This window comes from Pagrus major, chromosome 19, assembly GCF_040436345.1.
Source record: "Pagrus major chromosome 19, Pma_NU_1.0".
Taxonomy (NCBI): Eukaryota; Metazoa; Chordata; class Actinopteri; order Spariformes; family Sparidae; genus Pagrus; species Pagrus major.
This window is the reverse complement of record NC_133233.1, coordinates 25,730,050-25,748,539: the sequence shown is the minus strand read 5'-3', so window position 1 is coordinate 25,748,539 and position 18,490 is coordinate 25,730,050. Positions and strand designations below refer to the sequence as shown.

General features: G+C 42.7%; 1 protein-coding gene across 1 annotated transcript in view; it reads left to right on the top strand.

Moving 5' to 3' along the window:
- Positions 1-635: 635 nt before the first annotated feature.
- drosha (drosha ribonuclease III) overlaps positions 636-18,490 on the top strand; it is a 100,246-nt gene continuing 82,391 nt past the window's right edge. The window contains exons 1-13 of the mRNA XM_073488471.1: positions 636-791; positions 2,120-2,975; positions 3,062-3,130; positions 3,652-3,952; positions 5,604-5,745; positions 6,537-6,697; positions 9,548-9,628; positions 11,226-11,312; positions 11,544-11,630; positions 14,074-14,145; positions 14,505-14,586; positions 16,045-16,119; positions 17,293-17,462. Coding sequence (XP_073344572.1) covers positions 2,122-2,975; positions 3,062-3,130; positions 3,652-3,952; positions 5,604-5,745; positions 6,537-6,697; positions 9,548-9,628; positions 11,226-11,312; positions 11,544-11,630; positions 14,074-14,145; positions 14,505-14,586; positions 16,045-16,119; positions 17,293-17,462 — 2,181 coding nt within the window. The 5' untranslated portion in view covers positions 636-791; positions 2,120-2,121. The remainder of the gene's footprint in view (positions 792-2,119; positions 2,976-3,061; positions 3,131-3,651; positions 3,953-5,603; positions 5,746-6,536; positions 6,698-9,547; positions 9,629-11,225; positions 11,313-11,543; positions 11,631-14,073; positions 14,146-14,504; positions 14,587-16,044; positions 16,120-17,292; positions 17,463-18,490) is intronic.

Here is an 18,490-nt window from a genome sequence, read left to right as displayed (position 1 = left end):
ATAATTGTACTCTGCGAAGGTAAAACCTCACTTCCATGCTATCAAGAAAGGTATTGAGTGATATATTTGGATAATAACCTTGGCAAAAAAACAAAAAGCTGTTAAAACTGTGAGACTTTGCTTCTATTTGAATGTTTTTATATATAAAAGTTACTCCTGTATGTTTATGTTGAGCCATGGAATGTTTTTTTTCTTACCTATTTTCTTTTGCATTAATCTTATTATGAGTATTATTATTATCTTAATTTATTTATGTGTTTATCCTTTTATTTTCTTGCTTGTACATTTTTTCTCTTCTTCTTCTTCTTCTTCTTCTTCTTCTTCTTCTTCTTCTTCTTCTTCTTCTTCTTCACTATTTCTGCTGATTATCAGCATTAATGCCTTGTGAATAAAAGATAAATAAACTATCAGGTCTCAGTACATTAATTTAATAAAAGATCATTTATGAAGAGGTGACTCTCTTGTGTTAAAGTAATGTTTTGTTTTTTTTCCTTCAGCGGTGCCTCAGTCCGGCTAGAAACCCTTCAAAACTACACCGGCATTTCATTGGTCGAAGGCCGATTCGCTGAACGCGATTGGTCCATCCTCGTCCCTCACCCTCACCCTTCCGACTGGAAACACGGTCCCTCGGAAAGCGTGATACCCAAGAGACAACTCAGTGAACCTCACAGCTTCTCGTTAATAGCCCTGTTTTAAGACCATTTACACTCGTGTAAACTGCGTGTTTTTAAACCAGCGGTGAAGACGGAATGATACGCTTCTGTTCTTAGTGCTCCTTTTATTTTCTGAAGGTGAGTTCTTCCTCACGTATCCCGTCAATGTGTGCTAGCAGGCTTGCTAACAGGTTACCGTCTGAAGCTTTTACCTAGCTGCTGCTGTTAGCTTAAAAAATACGCCACGCTTATATTGACCTAGTGTGACTACTTTATCTTCTAATGTTGACATTAAGCTGGCTATCTTAAGGTATTTTCCTGCGTTTTATGCGTTTTTTTTGTGGGGGAAATGACATCTGTTGAAGCTAACGCTAGCCAGCTAATGATGCTCATGTCAGTGGAGGCAGTTCTTTTATTTAAAGGTGTCCAGTAAGTGTTGATGGGATGCTGATTTAGTATTTTTGTGCTACATTACTTCATGCATTCATTCATTTAGGTGTATCAGGGAGATTTTCCTGCAAGTGAGGCAGGAAAATAATCACCACAGACACACTGCAACAATTACAAATATGACTTCTGAACATTAACATGTAAAGCCTTGAAATCCCTCAGACGAATGCGTTTTTCCTAACTTAACCCAAACACCTCAACCTGAGCACAACTGCTCGTGTATACAACTCATAACCATAACCTAACGAGAGCCCTAACCTCAGGTGGAGAAGGTGATACTTCAGGAGACACGATTTAGATCAGTGTTACCAAGTTTAGAGTTCGTCCCAAGGAATTTAAAATCCAACTTTTCCCCACCTTTTTAAAAAAAAAATCTTTTACTGAACTGTCAACATAAAAAATAAGAGAAGAAAGCATCGATGAAACAGTACAAAGAGCAGTGTCTAACAGAAATAAGACAAGCGAATCAAATGTAAAATAAGAAGACGACTTAAACGATGTAACTGCACATACGTTCATTGTCCGATAGCTTTTTTGTCTTGTGAGGAAGAAATTAAAAATGTACTGTTCCATTTCTTTCATAAATTCGTAAATCTAAAAAATTCAGTGTAATCTGGCTTCACTGTCAACGTCAGACTTTGATTTAGGTGCATTTACTTTCAGGTGTGTTTCCTCAAACTCCTATCAGACAGGTTACCTTGGGTCCACCCTGAGGCTGTGATTTTGGGGCACATGAAAACTGCATGTATAGATTCACCACTCAAATTTCTCACACGGTCTCATGACACCAGCTTCTTTTATGTCTCAATCTAGAGTGCCGTGACACTGTTAGCACATCCCACCAGAGCATTTGAACAAATGAGTTTAATGTCTAATGTGTGAATATCCTCACCATTCTTCTCGTGCTTTAACCTGATATCCTCCCCTTTTTTTGGCTGTGATAAAGCAGACGATTGGCTTGGGGTGGGATACCAGTCAATACTGATTGTAATCTGATTATTTCTTCTTGTCCACAGTCATGTCTTTCCATCAGGATCGAGGGGGTCCCAGAGGAGGAATGCCCCCGGGTCAGCACGGCTCACCTCAAAACTACCGACCCACCAACCTGAGGCCGCCGCCTCCGCAGCCTCCTGTTCCCCAGTACCACTACGATCCTCAGACTCCTCCCAGTTCAAGCTACCATGGAAACAGCGGCTACATGCCTTCACACTCTGACTTCATGCAGTACCCTCCACCAGCAGCGTCCCAGACTCCCAGTCCTCTTAACCAGTGCCCGGTGCGCCCACCGTTCCCCAAGCCCCCCGGCCGGCAGGGCTTCCCTGAACCCCCGCCTAACTTTCCACCTCCTCCCCTCCCCAGCTCCACAGGCAGTCCCACACAAGGCTCCCAGCTGTCTGCTCAGAATGCCTACCACCCTTACATGATGCCTCCTGTGCCCCCACCAGCATTACCACACCCAGCCATGCCTCCTCCCATCGCCTCTCAATCTATGGGCTACCATCCTCCGTACTCCATGAACTACCCCCATCCTCCCCACCCTCCCTTCCCTCCTCCCACCTTCAACACCGGCTACACTCAGAACCCAAGCACATTCAAACCCGACCACACCTTCAGGCACGGGGGGCAGTACAAGTATGAGAAGCCCATGGACAGCAGGAGGTCTCCAGAAAGGGGCTATCGCCACGATGACCACAGGCAGAAGGGCTATGGCTATGGTAGTCACGGCGAGAAGCATAAAATGGATTTTTCTGGAGAGAGGAAGGACCGCGGGAGGAGTCCTGACCGGCGCGGCAGGCCAGAGGGAGGACGGTACAGGTCTGAGTACGACAGAGGCCGGACTCCACCCAGACACAGGAGCAGAGAGCGCAGCAGGTACCGAAACAGCAGCAGTGACTCTCCTGAAGGAGAACGATCTGTTAAATTATTTCTTACTACTGTGTGTGTGTGTGTGTTCACAGGGAGAGGTATCGTCACAGAGACAGTCGGAGATCCCAGTCGCCCGACAGGCACAGAAAGAGGCCTCGAAGGTACAAATGTTGTCCATTGTTTGTCTTACTAGATCTGTTGTGAAATAACTATCCCCACTAAACCTCCTTAAACATTTCAGCGATCTTGGATGATTATGTTGGTTCATTTTTGGGCTTTTTTTCATGTACGTATTTATCTACATTTGGGTTTTTTAAGTGGAAACAACACCAGCTTCTACCCCCCGAGCATTTGCAAGTAGTATTGATGGCACCGAAGTCGCAAAGACAACTAGATTGTTCCGTTTTTTCTTGGAGAAACATCTACCATACACATTCATTTAGTCTCTGACATGATGAGACATGAAAGCAGATAGAAATGGTGCCAGGCTGCCAGCTGAGCCTTCATTTTCACGGGAGATTTCGTAGCCAGTGGCAGAGTAATTTCCTCACACAAAATTCCACTAAAAAACTAACCAGTGATTTGAGTTTGTCGTGTAAACCCTAACCTGGTCCCTTTGGTCACATCATAATCACATCCTGGCCGATTGCGATAATTGTTTCATTTTGTCTGTGCTTTGCAGTCGGTCCTCGAGCAGAGACAGGAAACGAGGCCGCTGGGAGGAGGAGCGCGACAGGAGGTCGGAGAGCTCCTCCGGCCTGAGCAGAGAGCGCAGCTACTCCTCCATGAGGAGCAGGGACTCTGAGGAGGCCTTGGCTGACCGAGAGCGAGAGCGGGAGAGGGAACGGGAACGAGACCGAGAGAAGGAGAAAGAGAAAGAGAAGGTGGATGACGAGAAGGAGGAAGAAGAGCTGCTGAAACCTGCTTGGATCCGCTGCACGCATGCTGAGAACTACTACTCCAATGACCCCATGGACCAAGTGGTACTGTCTGCACTTTTGTCTTAATTACATCCATCCTTTGTTCAGCTGGTAGCTGCTGTAATATCTAATTGTTATTATACTCCTGGTTCCCTTTTGCAGGAGTTTCCAAGTCCATAACAATAAAACTGTCGTTGCCTGCAGTTGGATTAACAGGAGAATCACTCGTTTTAATTCAATGCGTTGAGCACGGTGCCCATTAACGCTGAGCACACACTCGCTTGATTTTGTTTTATCCGACTGACCGGCAAAAGAAACTTCCCTAATCTTCTGTCTGCCATTTTATCAATTTTGTCTGGTGCTGCCGTTAAAGTGTTGGATTAGCTGCTCTCCTGAGCTGGATGTTTTTCAAGCCTTTCAGCTAATAGCGAGCACTCAAAGTCGCCGCATTGCAAATCACCACCTGCCCTCTCAAATGCTTCCCTAAATGTGGGTCTTTTGGATAGTGCCAACTCCTTTCTCTTCTCTAAAACTCTGACCTTTAGTGGTAGTCTCTAGATGCTCACTTCATGCTGTCATCATCTACCAAATTACACATTCAGCCTGACCTGACCTGTCCTTCAATAAAACCGACGTGAAGGTAAATGTCGAGATGGAGAGGCACTTTATTTCTTTGCTCCTCCATAAACGGCTTCAGGACTGTTCTGTTGTTTCTGCTGTGACAGTAAAGACACTAACTGTAGTAGTTATTTCAGCACATAGATGGCTGTGATCACAGAACTTCTGCTTCTTAGCTCTTTTGGGGCATTTCCATACAAATGTGCTGACTTGGTTTGACTCTGCTCTTACTAATGACGTGCTTTTTTTGAATAGCGGTCAACTGTAGGGCCGATCCGGCCCTTCTCACAGCATTATAGAACAATAGCTGTGAACAAAGCTCTGCTAATTTGGTTTTAAACACGTTTCATTTCCTGTAAACGCTTAAAAAAATAGTCCCCTGTTATTCAGTTATTTAAAAGAGTCAGGAAATCAGGAAATGTTGGGTTTTCACAAGCAGGAACACAATACACAAGTAAAATAAAGCAGTTGTCTGAAAGTAGGGACGATGGAGAGAAACTAAACTAGACATTCATGTAGAAGCTACAAAATTACTGGGAGACTTTTAGATTCGCTTTCTCTGTGGTTTCCCTGCGCAGACATGAGTCGTGCAGTCGCAACACATGCTTGTTTGAGGGGGAGACGGGGTCGTCACAGGTTGAGTTGGTCACTGTTGCAAGATGTCACTGCACCTCGCTTGGAGGCCTGGCTGGGCTCGACTCAGTGTGGTAAAACTGGTAATGGGGACGTAAATCAGGACAGTATGGTTTGACTCAAAGTGGCATTGTTTGATTGCTTGATTCCTGAACTTTTTCCCCCTATGATAATAAGAACAAGAATAATAAATGACATTTTTTAAATGTAGATTTGATTAGAAGGAACAATTGCAATGCAGGAAAAATTGCAATACAACGTAATATCAAATCATAATACTTGAGAATAACAATACTTGGCACCTAAGTACCATAGTAGTTCAGGGTCCATAGATAACCATATTGTCCCAGCTCTACCAATCAAAGATTTATAGAGCGACTGTTGGTGTGCACAGATTCAAGAGACTCTTGACTTTATTTTTATGGCCTTTTTATCTGAGTGTGTTTGATTTAATTTTGTGTAGGGTGACTCTACTGTGGTGGGGACCAGTAAACTGCGAGATCTGTACGAACGCTTCGAGGAGGAGCTGGGGAGGAGACAGGAGCGAGCGAAGGAAGCTCGACCCCAGTGGGAGCCACCCAAGACCAAACTGGACGAGGATCCAGGTGGGTTTAATCCTGTGGGAACATTTAAGAAGCCTGAAAAAAGACAAACGCAAAAGTTGAATTATTGAAGCACGTCAATGCAAATATTAGCATAAGCCTGTAATTGAAAGATGCAAGTTGTTCTGCATAAGCGCAACAGCTATAAAACAATATGTAAACAGTTGATACATCTGTTGACAATCTTTCTGTAATTGATATGCACACAAACTTGCTGTCTTCTCAGCAGTGCGTTAGGCTGAGGCAGAGATTAAGTTCAGTGTTTATGATGTTATCTGCAGGGCTGTCAGCTCGATTGTCTCTTTCAGCGCCGCAATAATATAAATCTCGCTCAGGGAGATCTAATTTGCTCAACATGTTACTCCGGGCACCGACTCCACAATCAAGCACTGGAGTTAAAACGCCGATAAGAATTGAAGACTTTGCTCAGCTAAGAAGCAAAAGCTATTCAGCTGACGGGTAATTAAAATCCTCACTTCGGTGGCGAGGCTTCTTTTTGGTGAGTGACGAAGCACCAGATGTCACCGCTGGCAATTGTGCTCGCTCGTTTTAATCTCAGATTCATTTGGCTCGAGAAATTAGGTAACAGATCTTATACTTTTCTGTATCACAGGCAACGTGTGCACACAATACGACAGCATTTTGACGGGTTGCTTGATGAGACTTTACGTTGTAGGATACTTTGTGAGGGCTCAGCCGAGCAGAGGCTTCACAAGGCTCAGCGAACGATGTCTTGGTCTTCAGCCCGGTGAGGTTCAGATGATTAAAGACCTTTTTTGCACTTTTTGTTTCAGACGACAGCAGCAGTGACTCAGAATGTGAGTCAGACGCTGAAGGGAGCACCTGCTCCAGCAGCTCTGACTCAGAGGTTTTTGATGTCATCGCCGAGATCAAGAGGAAGAAAGCTCATCCCGACCGCCTGCACGAGGAGCTGTGGTACAATGACCCAGGGCAGGTCGGTCTTTGTCTGCTGCTCTCTTGTGTAACCTGTTTTATTATAAAACCAAATTTAATGTTCACCTCCAATTGTTCCCTGTCTCTTGTGATGCTATACAAGTCTGAGAAAAAAATAAAAGTTACGCAACAACTGAACAACTTTAAAGCTGAGCTGTACATGTGGAAATAACAAGTGCAACTAATGATACGATACCACGACATATCAACCTTGGGATCACAACATACTGTAGGGCAGAGGCCAAAAAAAAACATTTCCCACCTGACAGCAGCTGAAGTTTTCACTTTTCACACGAGATGACAGTAGATGGCAGTATATAATAGTGTTAACACAAAGCTGTAAATCCCAATGAACATGACCTTTTTTTACCATCTTAAACTGCCGCTACATGAAGACACGCAGCCAAACTGTGGCTGATTCTGTGCCAGGATAATTAATAGCACACAGCGTTTAAATGAAGTCTAATAAACACAAACAAATGATATAATCCACTTTGGTTAAATGAATTCTGATACAGATTTAAGCAGATAACATTTTGTTTTTCAAAAGACAGTACATTAGTTCAACCATCACTGAAGCAAGCCGCTGTTCAACTAAATCGCTAGTCTGATGTGCATCTGAGTAATTCTTTTGCCTAATGAATAATAATTAGCTGCTTTTACTCTGTTAGCCCTAAACTACTAAAGGAGACAATAAGATCTGCTGTTGGATACGATCCTAAAACAAACACTCTTCCATTACAAGTCATTTTTAGTCTTAAATTAATAAAAAAAAAAAACAACAAAAAACACAATTTCCACAGTTTAGACACAGAAGAAGACAAACTGCTGCAACAAACTGCTTCTTAGCAGCTGTTTGAACACACAGTTACACTTCATTTATGAAGGAAGACACCATTTACCAACAGTAAACATGTCAAATTTAACAAATACATTAACCAGTAACCAATATAGACTGCTGTGGCGAAAGTCCCCAGACTCCCTTTACAAATCGCTCAATTTTGAGACTTGTTGAGTTAGGCGATACTCTGCAGTCTTTGTGAACGCTGTTTATGATAAATCCTTAATTATTCGGGCTTCCTTGTTAATTCGGCAAATGTTCCTCATGAAGATATTTCTGTCTTTGTTTAGAAAACATCGCCCCAGATTGTCCCAGTGATGTTTATTTGCATATAGAGCGGGGAAGTGAGGTCTGATCACAAGTGGTCACTCGAGAAACACATGTTGAGATGTTTGTTAATTCCAGATGAAAACTGATGGGCTCAGGACAGATGTTAATACCAGATCTGAATTCCCTCTGTGATGTATGACACACTACAGAGCAGCCTTGTGCAATAGAGCTAGACTATTAAATCAGACAGTATTACCTTATTATAGATACAGTTGATAAGTAACTGAAACACGGCAGTGCAGGAATACCAAACATGGCCTGAGGTAGTAGAAAAGAAACTGTGTCTTCATTCCACAGTTTGTCCACCAGAGTGCACTGACAAGTTTATTTTTTACACTGCAAATGTCCAGCTTGGTATGGAGCTGGGTGACAGTTCCTTTAAAAACAAAAAGACAGAAAGCAAGCGATTCTTTTATCAACATTGTTAATATTCTGTGTTTTTTTTTTTTAAATGTACATAAAAAACACTAATTTGGCAAAATAATTCAAAATAACAAGGCTTCATCACAAACTAAATGCAGTTTAATCATGAGATTCATATTTTTTTGTTCTTCTAGTTTAATTGAATCTTGTAGAAAACTTTGATTTAAAGAGAAAACGTGAAACGTGGAAGGATGCAGCTCTGCCTCATATAGTCAGAGAACATGTTTGTAGATATCTGCTGCTCAATTTAACGGCCCATGAGCCAAATCCTTCCAGTTTCTAATTCACAATAATTCAATTCAAGCCTTTATATAAGCCTTTAGTTTCCCTCAGTTGCGTTGATGTTGAGATGCACAAAAAATACGCACAGTTAAAACATCTCAAAAGAACAATATTGTGAAAATAATGGCACACTGAGGTTCAGTGTTGAGTTTGTTTGTCTGTTTATACCAGTTATTGAATGTTCAGAAATGTCCCTCTGCTGACATTTATGCCAGTTGAGTGTGATGGAATAAATTCAGCTGCTGGTAACAGATGGGAGGCTGATCTTTGCTGTGCAGGAGGATCAGACAGCTATGAGCGATGCTGGAGGAGAAAACTATTAGCTGAAGAGGAGCAAAAGTGGCAGAAATGAGGATAATTCTGATCCCTTTAATGCATATTTCACATTAAAAGATATTTAATATGCTGCTCATTCTGTCGCAGCTTATGTTTTTTTACGAATCTTTCCAACACTTGAGCGATGGCACGATGGAAGCATACACAACTTCTACGTTCCCTAATCACATTATAAGTTATGATTGGCTGCTAATGGAAGAAAACATCACTATGTAGAAAACGCAGCAAGATGTTTCAGCGTTATTTGATTGAGAGCGCCGAGTTCAGGCTCCTCTCTGGGAGGTTTTTAAAGTCATTTTAGTAAATATTGGAAATCGCTTGCTTCAGTAGACGAGGCAGTTTGCGCCCTGACATCTAACTATGTAATTGGAAAAGAGTTGTTTCTCCGTTTTTTAAAACGAAGTTGAAATTATCGGGAAATGCACAGAAAAACGTCAATAAAGTCTTTTTTGGTCAGCGTTTGCCCTCACATAGCACAGACCCCATCAAACAGGACGACTCAGAACTCCAGTGAAGGAATAAAGGTCAGGAGTGTGCAGCGGTGCAGTTTTTTTAGATGTGAAATGTTCTGCAGCCCGCTCCGCTATACACGGCAAGTGAAGCAGTTGTGTCTGATTTACGTATTTTCTCTCTGTCCAGATGAATGATGGCCCCCTGTGTAAGTGCAGTGCCAAGGCCAGACGTACAGGGATCCGCCACAGCATCTACCCGGGGGAGGAGGTATGACACGCCGTGAATAAATCACCCTTTCATAACCTTGCACACAGGGGCAAGGACATTATTCTGCTCAGCCTGAAAGTATTCTCTGTGCTGTGGCCGTTTTCCTTTGTGTTTAAAGGGACAAACAGATTGTATCATCCCAAAAAACCAAATGATGATGCTGCAACTGCAAGAATAAGACAGGAGAGTCGATCTGTACCAGTGCACACGGAGGCATCTACAGCAGATATTTCACTATCCTTGTTTTTATCACAAGTGTGATATTACTCCTTTTATTTGACTTTTATTAAACTATTTGCTTTTAAAAAGAGGAAGGCTTCTTTTAGCTGGAGGTAAAGTCAGTCAGTGTTGTCGTCAGTAGAGACCGATGAAGGTCATTGATTATACTTAATGAGCGCTGTTATTTTGTCGTTCTACTCACCGGTTACTTCTGCAGGCATTCAAGCGTTATTTGAAGGTCATTTTTTAGAGAATGTGTGTTGGCAGAAATGAAGAGGACTTACCACCTTGTTAGTCCATTAGTCGACTAATTGCTTGTTACCGTCTTGGTTGACCTGGAAATTATGAGTCAATTAGTTGTTTTTAATGGCTTCATACAGTAAACAGGAAGTGTGACTGTAGTCATTAAAAGGACGTCAATCAAGTTTTTTTAGTCATCAGGCGTTGATGGGAACTGGTGGTTAGATATAATATATAAATATAGTTTGGTGTTAATGTTTATATTCCTCAAAATCTATCTGCAAACCAACTGACAGAATTAAATGTTGGCAATGTACGTTTCTGCAAACTACATTTATATCGCCACTTTGTTTTTTTATATTCATCTTTCACTTTTATATTGTGACCATGCTGCGCAAACGGTAAAAAAGTCATGTTTGGGCTTAAAATACCTGCTTTAGTTGCCGTGAACGCAGCAGGGGACGTCTTGACTTCTGTCAAAACTCCAGCTCTTCTTTAAAATATCCCAGTGGTGTCAAACTCTGTGCTACCTTTTCAAAAAATGTGTTCTTGGCAGCATTCTTGCCTGTAACTCCGCCACCATTGCTTCCACCTCCTGTAATGTGAAGGTGACACGACACGTATTGTTGAAATGTCGATATGGTTCGTACAAATGTGAAGATATCAGTGGTTTGCAGAGATTGCTAACTGCCAACATTTTATCCTGGCGACTGGGCTGGAATCTGTGTCAACTGTTTAGTGTCGACTTCTACAAGCCTGCTTCCACAAAGGTTGGGACGCTGTGTAAAGTGTAAATGAATAGTCTTGGGTAGTCTTTGGTTTTTTTAACTGTTGAAACTGTATAGATTAAAAATATCAATTGATTGTGAAAATATAGGCAGATCAATCGACAGTGGAAATGATCTTTAGTTTCAGTCCCTCCAGCAGCAACATGCAAAGTAAGAAGAACCACAACATCCTGACTTTTTTTGTGATTGCTTTAGTTGGAGATGATCTTAAAACTGAGAGACTGAGTTAGTTTATATACATAATTAGTATCTCTTCCATGTGTGACGTTAGACTACAACACAAATGCTGTCTTAAAGAGGATCAGACATACAGATGCATGTGGGTTGTTGAGTTTGTGTGTCTCTTTCAGCCTGTGAAACAGTGTCGAGCGATGAACAACAACTCAGGAAAACTGTTTCACTACAGGATCACTGTGTCTCCGCCCACCAACTTCCTGGTAAGACTTGGTCTCTTTTTATTAAGACTCTTAAAATTGGAGGAGCTGCTTTTATTTAATTGAATAACATACATTGTATTACATCTGTACCTTTTTAGTTTGAATTTCTTGAGTATTTCTCTGCAGTCTTTAGACAGTATTGTATTGAAGTACCAGAGTTTTAATTCTTTTGTCGTATGTTTGATACATTTTCTGTTCACTCACCGAGCTGTACTCTGTTTTCTGTGTCAGACCGACAGGCCGACGGTGATCGAGTACGATGACCATGAGTACCTGTTTGAAGGCTTCTCTCTCTTCTCCCACACACCTCTCACTAACGTAAGCCTGCTTTGAACAGTTAACCTTATAGGCCGTGATCCATTAATTTTACACCGTTTGAGAGTGCACCTGCTACGCCTGTTTTATATTGAATGTCATCTGTATTTTTTAATTTGTTTTTTTTTGCCTCTCATATTGTGTTTTCAGGGGCAGGTGTCACGTTGACTGTTCGTGACTATTTAATTTCAAAAAGTATATTTAAACCTCACAAAGGTGAAAAGAAAAATTAAACGGGGCTGCTTCAAACTTCTGTATAAGCTTATATAACTCCTATGCAACGTTACGTACAAGGCACAGTATTACAAATGTTCACGAACAACCTGAAGACCAAAAGTTCATGATCCTGTTATTCAAGGTAAATCGTCATGTACTTCATAATATAACGTTCATCCAGGATGCCGAGTTCACACTGTCGGATTGCAGCCCTGATTTTCCACTCGCCGGCCGTTTTTTTTGGAGATTATCGACAAAACCCCCAGATCAGAGGCAAATCTGCGCCCGCCCCTGCGTGTGAACTGTTCAAAGGCGTGATACGAAAGTTCACCGTTGCCTCGCAGACGCTCAAGATGTTAAGCGGGCTAAATATCTTGCTTGTGCCGAGGAGCTGCAGCAAAGCTACAGCCAATGAGAGCAGACACTCCTCTGCTGTCATCTGCAGTAGCTCTCTGAACCCGCTGTTATCATGCATCTGTTTGTTCGGAGGCGGCACAGTGATAAACCAGAATGCATTGGCATACACACACAAGCTTTTCAGTATTTCTAACCCTGTCGTCCTTGCTGAACTACAATACAACAATGCCACTATATGTTTTCAGTGAAGAATACTTGTTTACCTCCAACTCTCTCATCCGTATTCTTTTCTTTTTCAAAAGCTGAAACAGGCATGCCGGGTCAATAGGTGGCGGGTTTACAACGCCGATAAGTCAAACACCAAAGAGGAATATTGTGAGCATGCACAGTGAACTTTTTCCCCTTATTATTAATTTATTTACAGCTATTTGAAACGTATTTCCTCACCTTTTGATTTAACACCTTTCCGGCACACCGCCCGAGGTGCTCTGGACAAACCAAAAGAAAAACATTTGTGTGGACGGACGATGAGGTGGAGGAGTTGCTTTTGCTATCATACAGATACACGGAAACCAGAGTTTTTAAAGAAATGCACTTTAGAAGGTGTTTTGTGGGACAGGAAAATGTTTGTTTTGCAAAATGTCTGTGTTAGCGTGGACGAGGCTTTAGTTTCAACTGTACAGCCCCGTCCTGGTATTCCACCCTCATTTGCTGTGCGAGTACGTATCCGCCTCTATGAACCTCAGCTGTGTAATGATTGTTTTATAACCTCCCTCCGTACACTATTTGACCGCTGCTGCTCATTCAGCTCTTTGCTGACCACGTATGATCCCCCTCCTCCTCCTACATCTCCGCTCAAGCAACACATATAATTTAGGCCAGCGTTTGAGTGAAAAATCCCCTCCTCCTCTTACTCCACTCTCCTCGAAAATAACTTCAAAATCGGCTTTTTGGCTCCGGGTCGGCCTCTTTGTTGCCCGGACAAAGTGCTCCTTGCGCTGCGCTGACCTTGTCGCTGAGTCCTCTCCTTCACACTTTGAAGGCCCATCAGCGACTGTCAAACATTAGAGAGGTCGTGACTCAGAAAGGGCGCTCTCTCTCTCTTTCTGCAGCCGACTTTTATCCCAAGGAGGAAGTTTAAAGGGAGCGAGAAATCCATAGGGGGACCGCCGCTCCACGTTTCTTAAAGTGTGAACATTCATGTGCCTTGTGTCCATCAGTGTTCGTGCTTGTGTGCTCTTCCTGCATGTTTGAATAATAAACTACTTGGTCAATATCCGTCTAGCTTGAAAAGCGCCCCGAGGATTAAGGCGTGATTTGAACTGGATAATTTAAGCAGGCCTTGTTAAAAGCTGGGGTAAACGCTTCGTGGCAGTGCGGGGATTAGGAACCTTGGAGCGCAGTGATATTAGCCCCCCTGCTAGTTAGCTGCCGGGATGGGCAAGAATGAATGTGGCTCCCAGGTTAATCTCTTAAAATGGACCCCCACGCTCTGACAACAAAGACCGTGTAACTAGGGAGATTAAACACAGAGGAGCAGGCTTATCTATTTAGCGAGATTTGAGTTACTTAATTTTCAAGAGTGTGTGAGTGTGTGTGTGTGTGTGTGTGTGTGTGTGGAGGCATGCGATCTCACAGGGCTCATTTAATTGTCCTAAGGTTGTGCATGTTTAAACACTTTACAGCAGAGTTACAGTGTGATACCTCGCTACTTTTTCCTTTACATGCATGTGGTCGTGTCGGCCATGTTGGGCGAGCAGAGACGAGGGTTTTAATGAGTTTCCTTGAAAAGCTGTAACCTCTGCCTAACGCCATGGTAATGAGTCGGCCCGTCCTTTCTTCTTCTCGTCCTCTGTTCCTTTCATCATCACAGATTCCATTGTGCCGTGTGATCCGCTTCAACATAGATTACACCATTCACTTCATAGAGGAGATGACACCGGAGGTCGGTAAAACCCCACTTTATCTCTCAGCTCTTTCTCTCCCCTTTCTCACCCCTTTTTGTTTTTATCTCAAACGGCTGAGGCTGAGCCACATGTAACCCTCACACCTCAGTGCCCGGGTGAGCCAAGGTGCTAATCCTTGTAGAAGAGGGAAAAGAGATTCTTTGTAACCTGCGCAGGTTGATTACACCGATAAGGGTGGCTTATGTGATAAAGTTAGAGAACTGGATTTACTTATCAGTCATATCTACATTAAGGTACTTTTCATGGCAGTATTACAGCTTCTCTTTTTTTCAGTCTGCCTGAACTGTATGATCACATAACACTGCTCTCGAACACCGTCTCTCTTCCCCGTGCCCAGAACTACTGTGTCCGAGGCCTGGAGCTGTTCGCCGCCTTCTTGTTCCAGGACATTCTCGAGCTGTACGACTGGAACCTGAAAGGTACAACTGCCAAACCATGTTCTGTTTCACAACAGGGATTAACCAGCAGTGCTGTCCTACCTGTGTCAAAAAAGAGCCGAATGAAATCATCTCAAATCACAGCTGGATGTTGCAGGAATTTTGAAAAGGACATTTGGCTCATTTGACTCTTAAATCCTTTCATTTATGCTGATAATAATAACTTTATTTATACAGCACATTTAAAAGAAGAATTTACAAAGTGCTTTTACGGACAAAGTAAAAGCAGGAAACTCAGGAAGACAATATAACAGAATAAATGCTGAAAAGTCAAGCAGGAACAAAAAAAAGCCCGGACGAAGGAGGCGTGAAAACAAGAAGGCAAAACACAAAATGTCAATATGAATAAAAACAAAAGGAATAAAAGCAATAAATGGACAATAAAAAATATGTCTTTTTAGAAGTGCATTTAACCTGCATTCTTTCTAATGGCCAGCAGGGGGCGACTCCGCTGGTTTCAAAAAGAAGTCTCATTGTGTGTAGCCTATGGGAAAATAGCCCTACTTCTCACTTGATTTATTACCTCAGTAAACGATGTCCTAATGAGTTTATGGTCTCAGTGGTCAGTTTTAAGGCTTCAGAACGGGAGACCACAATGGATGACATCTCAGTGGGTCCAGCTTCTATTTATTCTGCAGTCTATTTATAAAATCCTGTTTTCATGGGAGTGAAAAGTGTTACGAGTCCTGGCATGCAGACATGTATAGCCATCGTTGGTTGGAAGTAACCTTTACCCTTAGATAATATGTTGCTGATGTTACTACTCATTATGTTTTGAAAATGGAACAGAAACTGAATCATTTTAAAAGTTGACCTTAAAGGAAAATTTCATCATCTCCTCCCTCCACGCTGATGTAAAGTCAGGTGAAGTCTCGTAGTCCACAAAACGTTTCTGGAGCTTCACAGCAAAACAGAGTTGCAGCATTCTCATAAACGACTGAAGTAGCTGGAGACTTGTTTTAAAATGTCAAAAAACGACCTGAAGAAGAAATAAAATGGCTCCATACAGCCTCGTCCGATGTAATCCAAGTCTCCAGAGGCCAAAATTTGATTTGAAAAGATGTTATTTACACCCTTTTTAAGGTTGAAATCTTCACTGTAGCTGCAAAGCTAAAAGCGCTAGCATGTATCCAGTGTGATACATAATGAGCTGTTGAGATGTGTACAGAAAGCATCTCAGGTTTGTCCTCAGGCAGAACATCTAATCATGATATTATTAATTCAGCCTCCACGGTCATCGTACATAATCACAGAATATTTACAGTAGTGAACGTCTTATTTCACTTCACAGTCACTGATAGGATTTAAGATTAAGAAATCGTGACAAAACTGTTGAGGAATCTAATTCTGACCATCATTTCAACCATGACCCTACACTCCTCATCCTGAAAAGCTTGTCAGATTTTATTTTGAGAGGTTGTTCTGTGCTCTTTCCTCCAGGTCCTGAGTGGGACAATGAGTCCTCTGGATGCCCGCAGTTCCATTTCATGCCCCGTTTTGTACGATTCTTGCCTGGTAAGACTGCCAATAACCTACCAAGACTGCTTTCCTTTTGCCATTTGTCTCCCTCTGGTGGTCAGCAGTGACTCAGTCTTCAAGTTAAAACATGCCGCAGATGAGAAAAAAGGAGCTGCATGTCTCCAGTAATGCCATTGCCAAACTTCTCTGCATACGCTGGTGTTCATATTTGTGTTCAATGCAAAATGACTTCCAGTGCCTGAGCAGCTGTGTAGCTGCATGGCATTCATCTTCAGTACACATGATGGTGCTGGTGCACTATGATTTTGCCGACGGTGTTTGTTATGACAGCCGTGCCACCTACCTTCTTTCCATCAAAAAACAATTTCTCTCCTAGCTCTCCCAATTTAGTCCGCTACAAACACTTATCTGCCTCTTTTACAAAAGCACACGTAAAAAAAACAAAAACTGTCCGACGCATTGTTTTCTGATGTGATCTGTGAAGAGGAAGACAGTGAGAGGAGACGGGGAGTTATGGTGGGAGTGTTGTGATGCTGCGTTTGAAAGTTACAGTGAGAGTGAGTGCATTTGTTATTGTCTTAATGCATTTCCAGCACTGAGAGGGCAGTGGATTTTTGTGCTTCTGTCCATGTGAACTCTTGTAAATGGAGGTCTATACATTTTGCATGAGTGTCTATTAAACCGACTCTCTTTGACCCGGTGGATTGCACGCGTGTGCCTGGCTGTACTTCTGTGTGTGCGCGTCTGTCGGCTGATTTGAATGTTGGTCCACGTGCGTGTCATTACGTGCCTCCACGTATTGTAAGGCATCCAACCTTGCATCAGTGCCTCTGTTCACCTGCGCGTTGCTTGCACAATGCGATCGCGATGCATGGGGACACCTTCACAGTATGTAATATCGGTTCAAAAACTCTGAGTTGGCAGAGGTGAGGCCGGTTGAGGCGCTTGCACAAAAACAAAGATTTTTCTCCTAACATCAGCCTTGATTTTGGGCCAAGGATATTTGAACAGCGAGAGAACACATTGTATGAAACATTCTCCCTTGTGTAAAATGTCACAGCTTGTTTAATTCCACCAACTGTTGCTACAAAAGACTCAGAGTTTTGCACTTTTTTTCAATTTCCTGCAAATCTCTGGTGGTATGTTTTACTTTTCTGTCCATACATGCATTTCTTTCTGATGTGTGTTTATGTTGATTAATCATCCTAGATGGCGGGAAGGAGGTGCTGTCCATGCATCAGGTGCTGCTCTACCTGCTGCACAGCAGCAAGCCGCTGGTCCCCGAGGAGGAGATTGCAGACATGCTGCAGTGGGAGGAGCTGGAGTGGCAGAAATACGCGGAGGAGTGCAAGGGCATGATCGTCACCAACCCGGGCATGGTGAGGCCTCAGCTGCACCGTTACGACAGGAGGCGGCCTTGTCTGCCGTTTCAAGGGCAGGCGTCGCCCCCAACCCCGACACTGCAGGAATAAGGCTGTTCCTGTTAGCCTGTGACATGAGCAACCTCACCTATTATCCCCAAGGGCGTTTGCTGTCATCAACACTATTCGGGGGCCGACGCTTTTTATGTCACGATGAAGTTGGTTAACCTTCTTGTCTGGCCCATATTTTAAAGGATGTACAGTAATTGTGTCTGGGTAAAGGTGAAGATGTCATTGCTAGCTAAAAGGTTGCATATGAGCAGTGAATATGATTGTGTAACCTTTTGGCGTGGGTGAGTTATTGAGTCAACGGCTCTTGCTGGCAGCACTGAATTGTTGCTGTCAGGGTTTCAGATAGGTGGGTGTATAATGGTCTCCCGTCCCTACACTGAAGTTAAAGATTGGTCTGCCAGTCAAACAAAGTCTATTAAAAAGGTCATATATAGAGACTCACCCTGTTAGGAGAAAATAGAGCTATCTGAGGCGACGGTCAACAATGGTTATCGTCTCCTGGTCAAACCCAGGATTTTTTTTAAAGGTTTGGTTTGTAGGTTCTTGCTTTAAGGGGTTATTTTATGATCGTTTCATTCCTTTACAAGGTTTCGAGACCTGTCCTGAAACCACTTACTTAACGGAGCAGTTCACCCAAAGATGAAAATCCAGTCAACATCTCTTACTGCCATGCTGATGGAAAGTCAGGTGAAGTTTCGTAGTCCACAACACATTTCTGGAGCTTCACAGCAAAACAGCATTGCAGCATTTTCCTAAAAAACTGAATTAGCTGGGGACTTGTCACCAGAACAAAAACAGAAAATGGCTCCTTGCAGCTTGTCCAGTGTAATCCAAGCCTCTGGCAGCCCTGAAATCTCAAATTGGTTTAAAACGATGTTGTTTAAACTCTTTTCAAGCCAGAATTTTCACATCTGTCAGAAAATAGTAAGAACTTTTAACAAAACACCGAACAAAACAACAAATAGCTCTAAAAC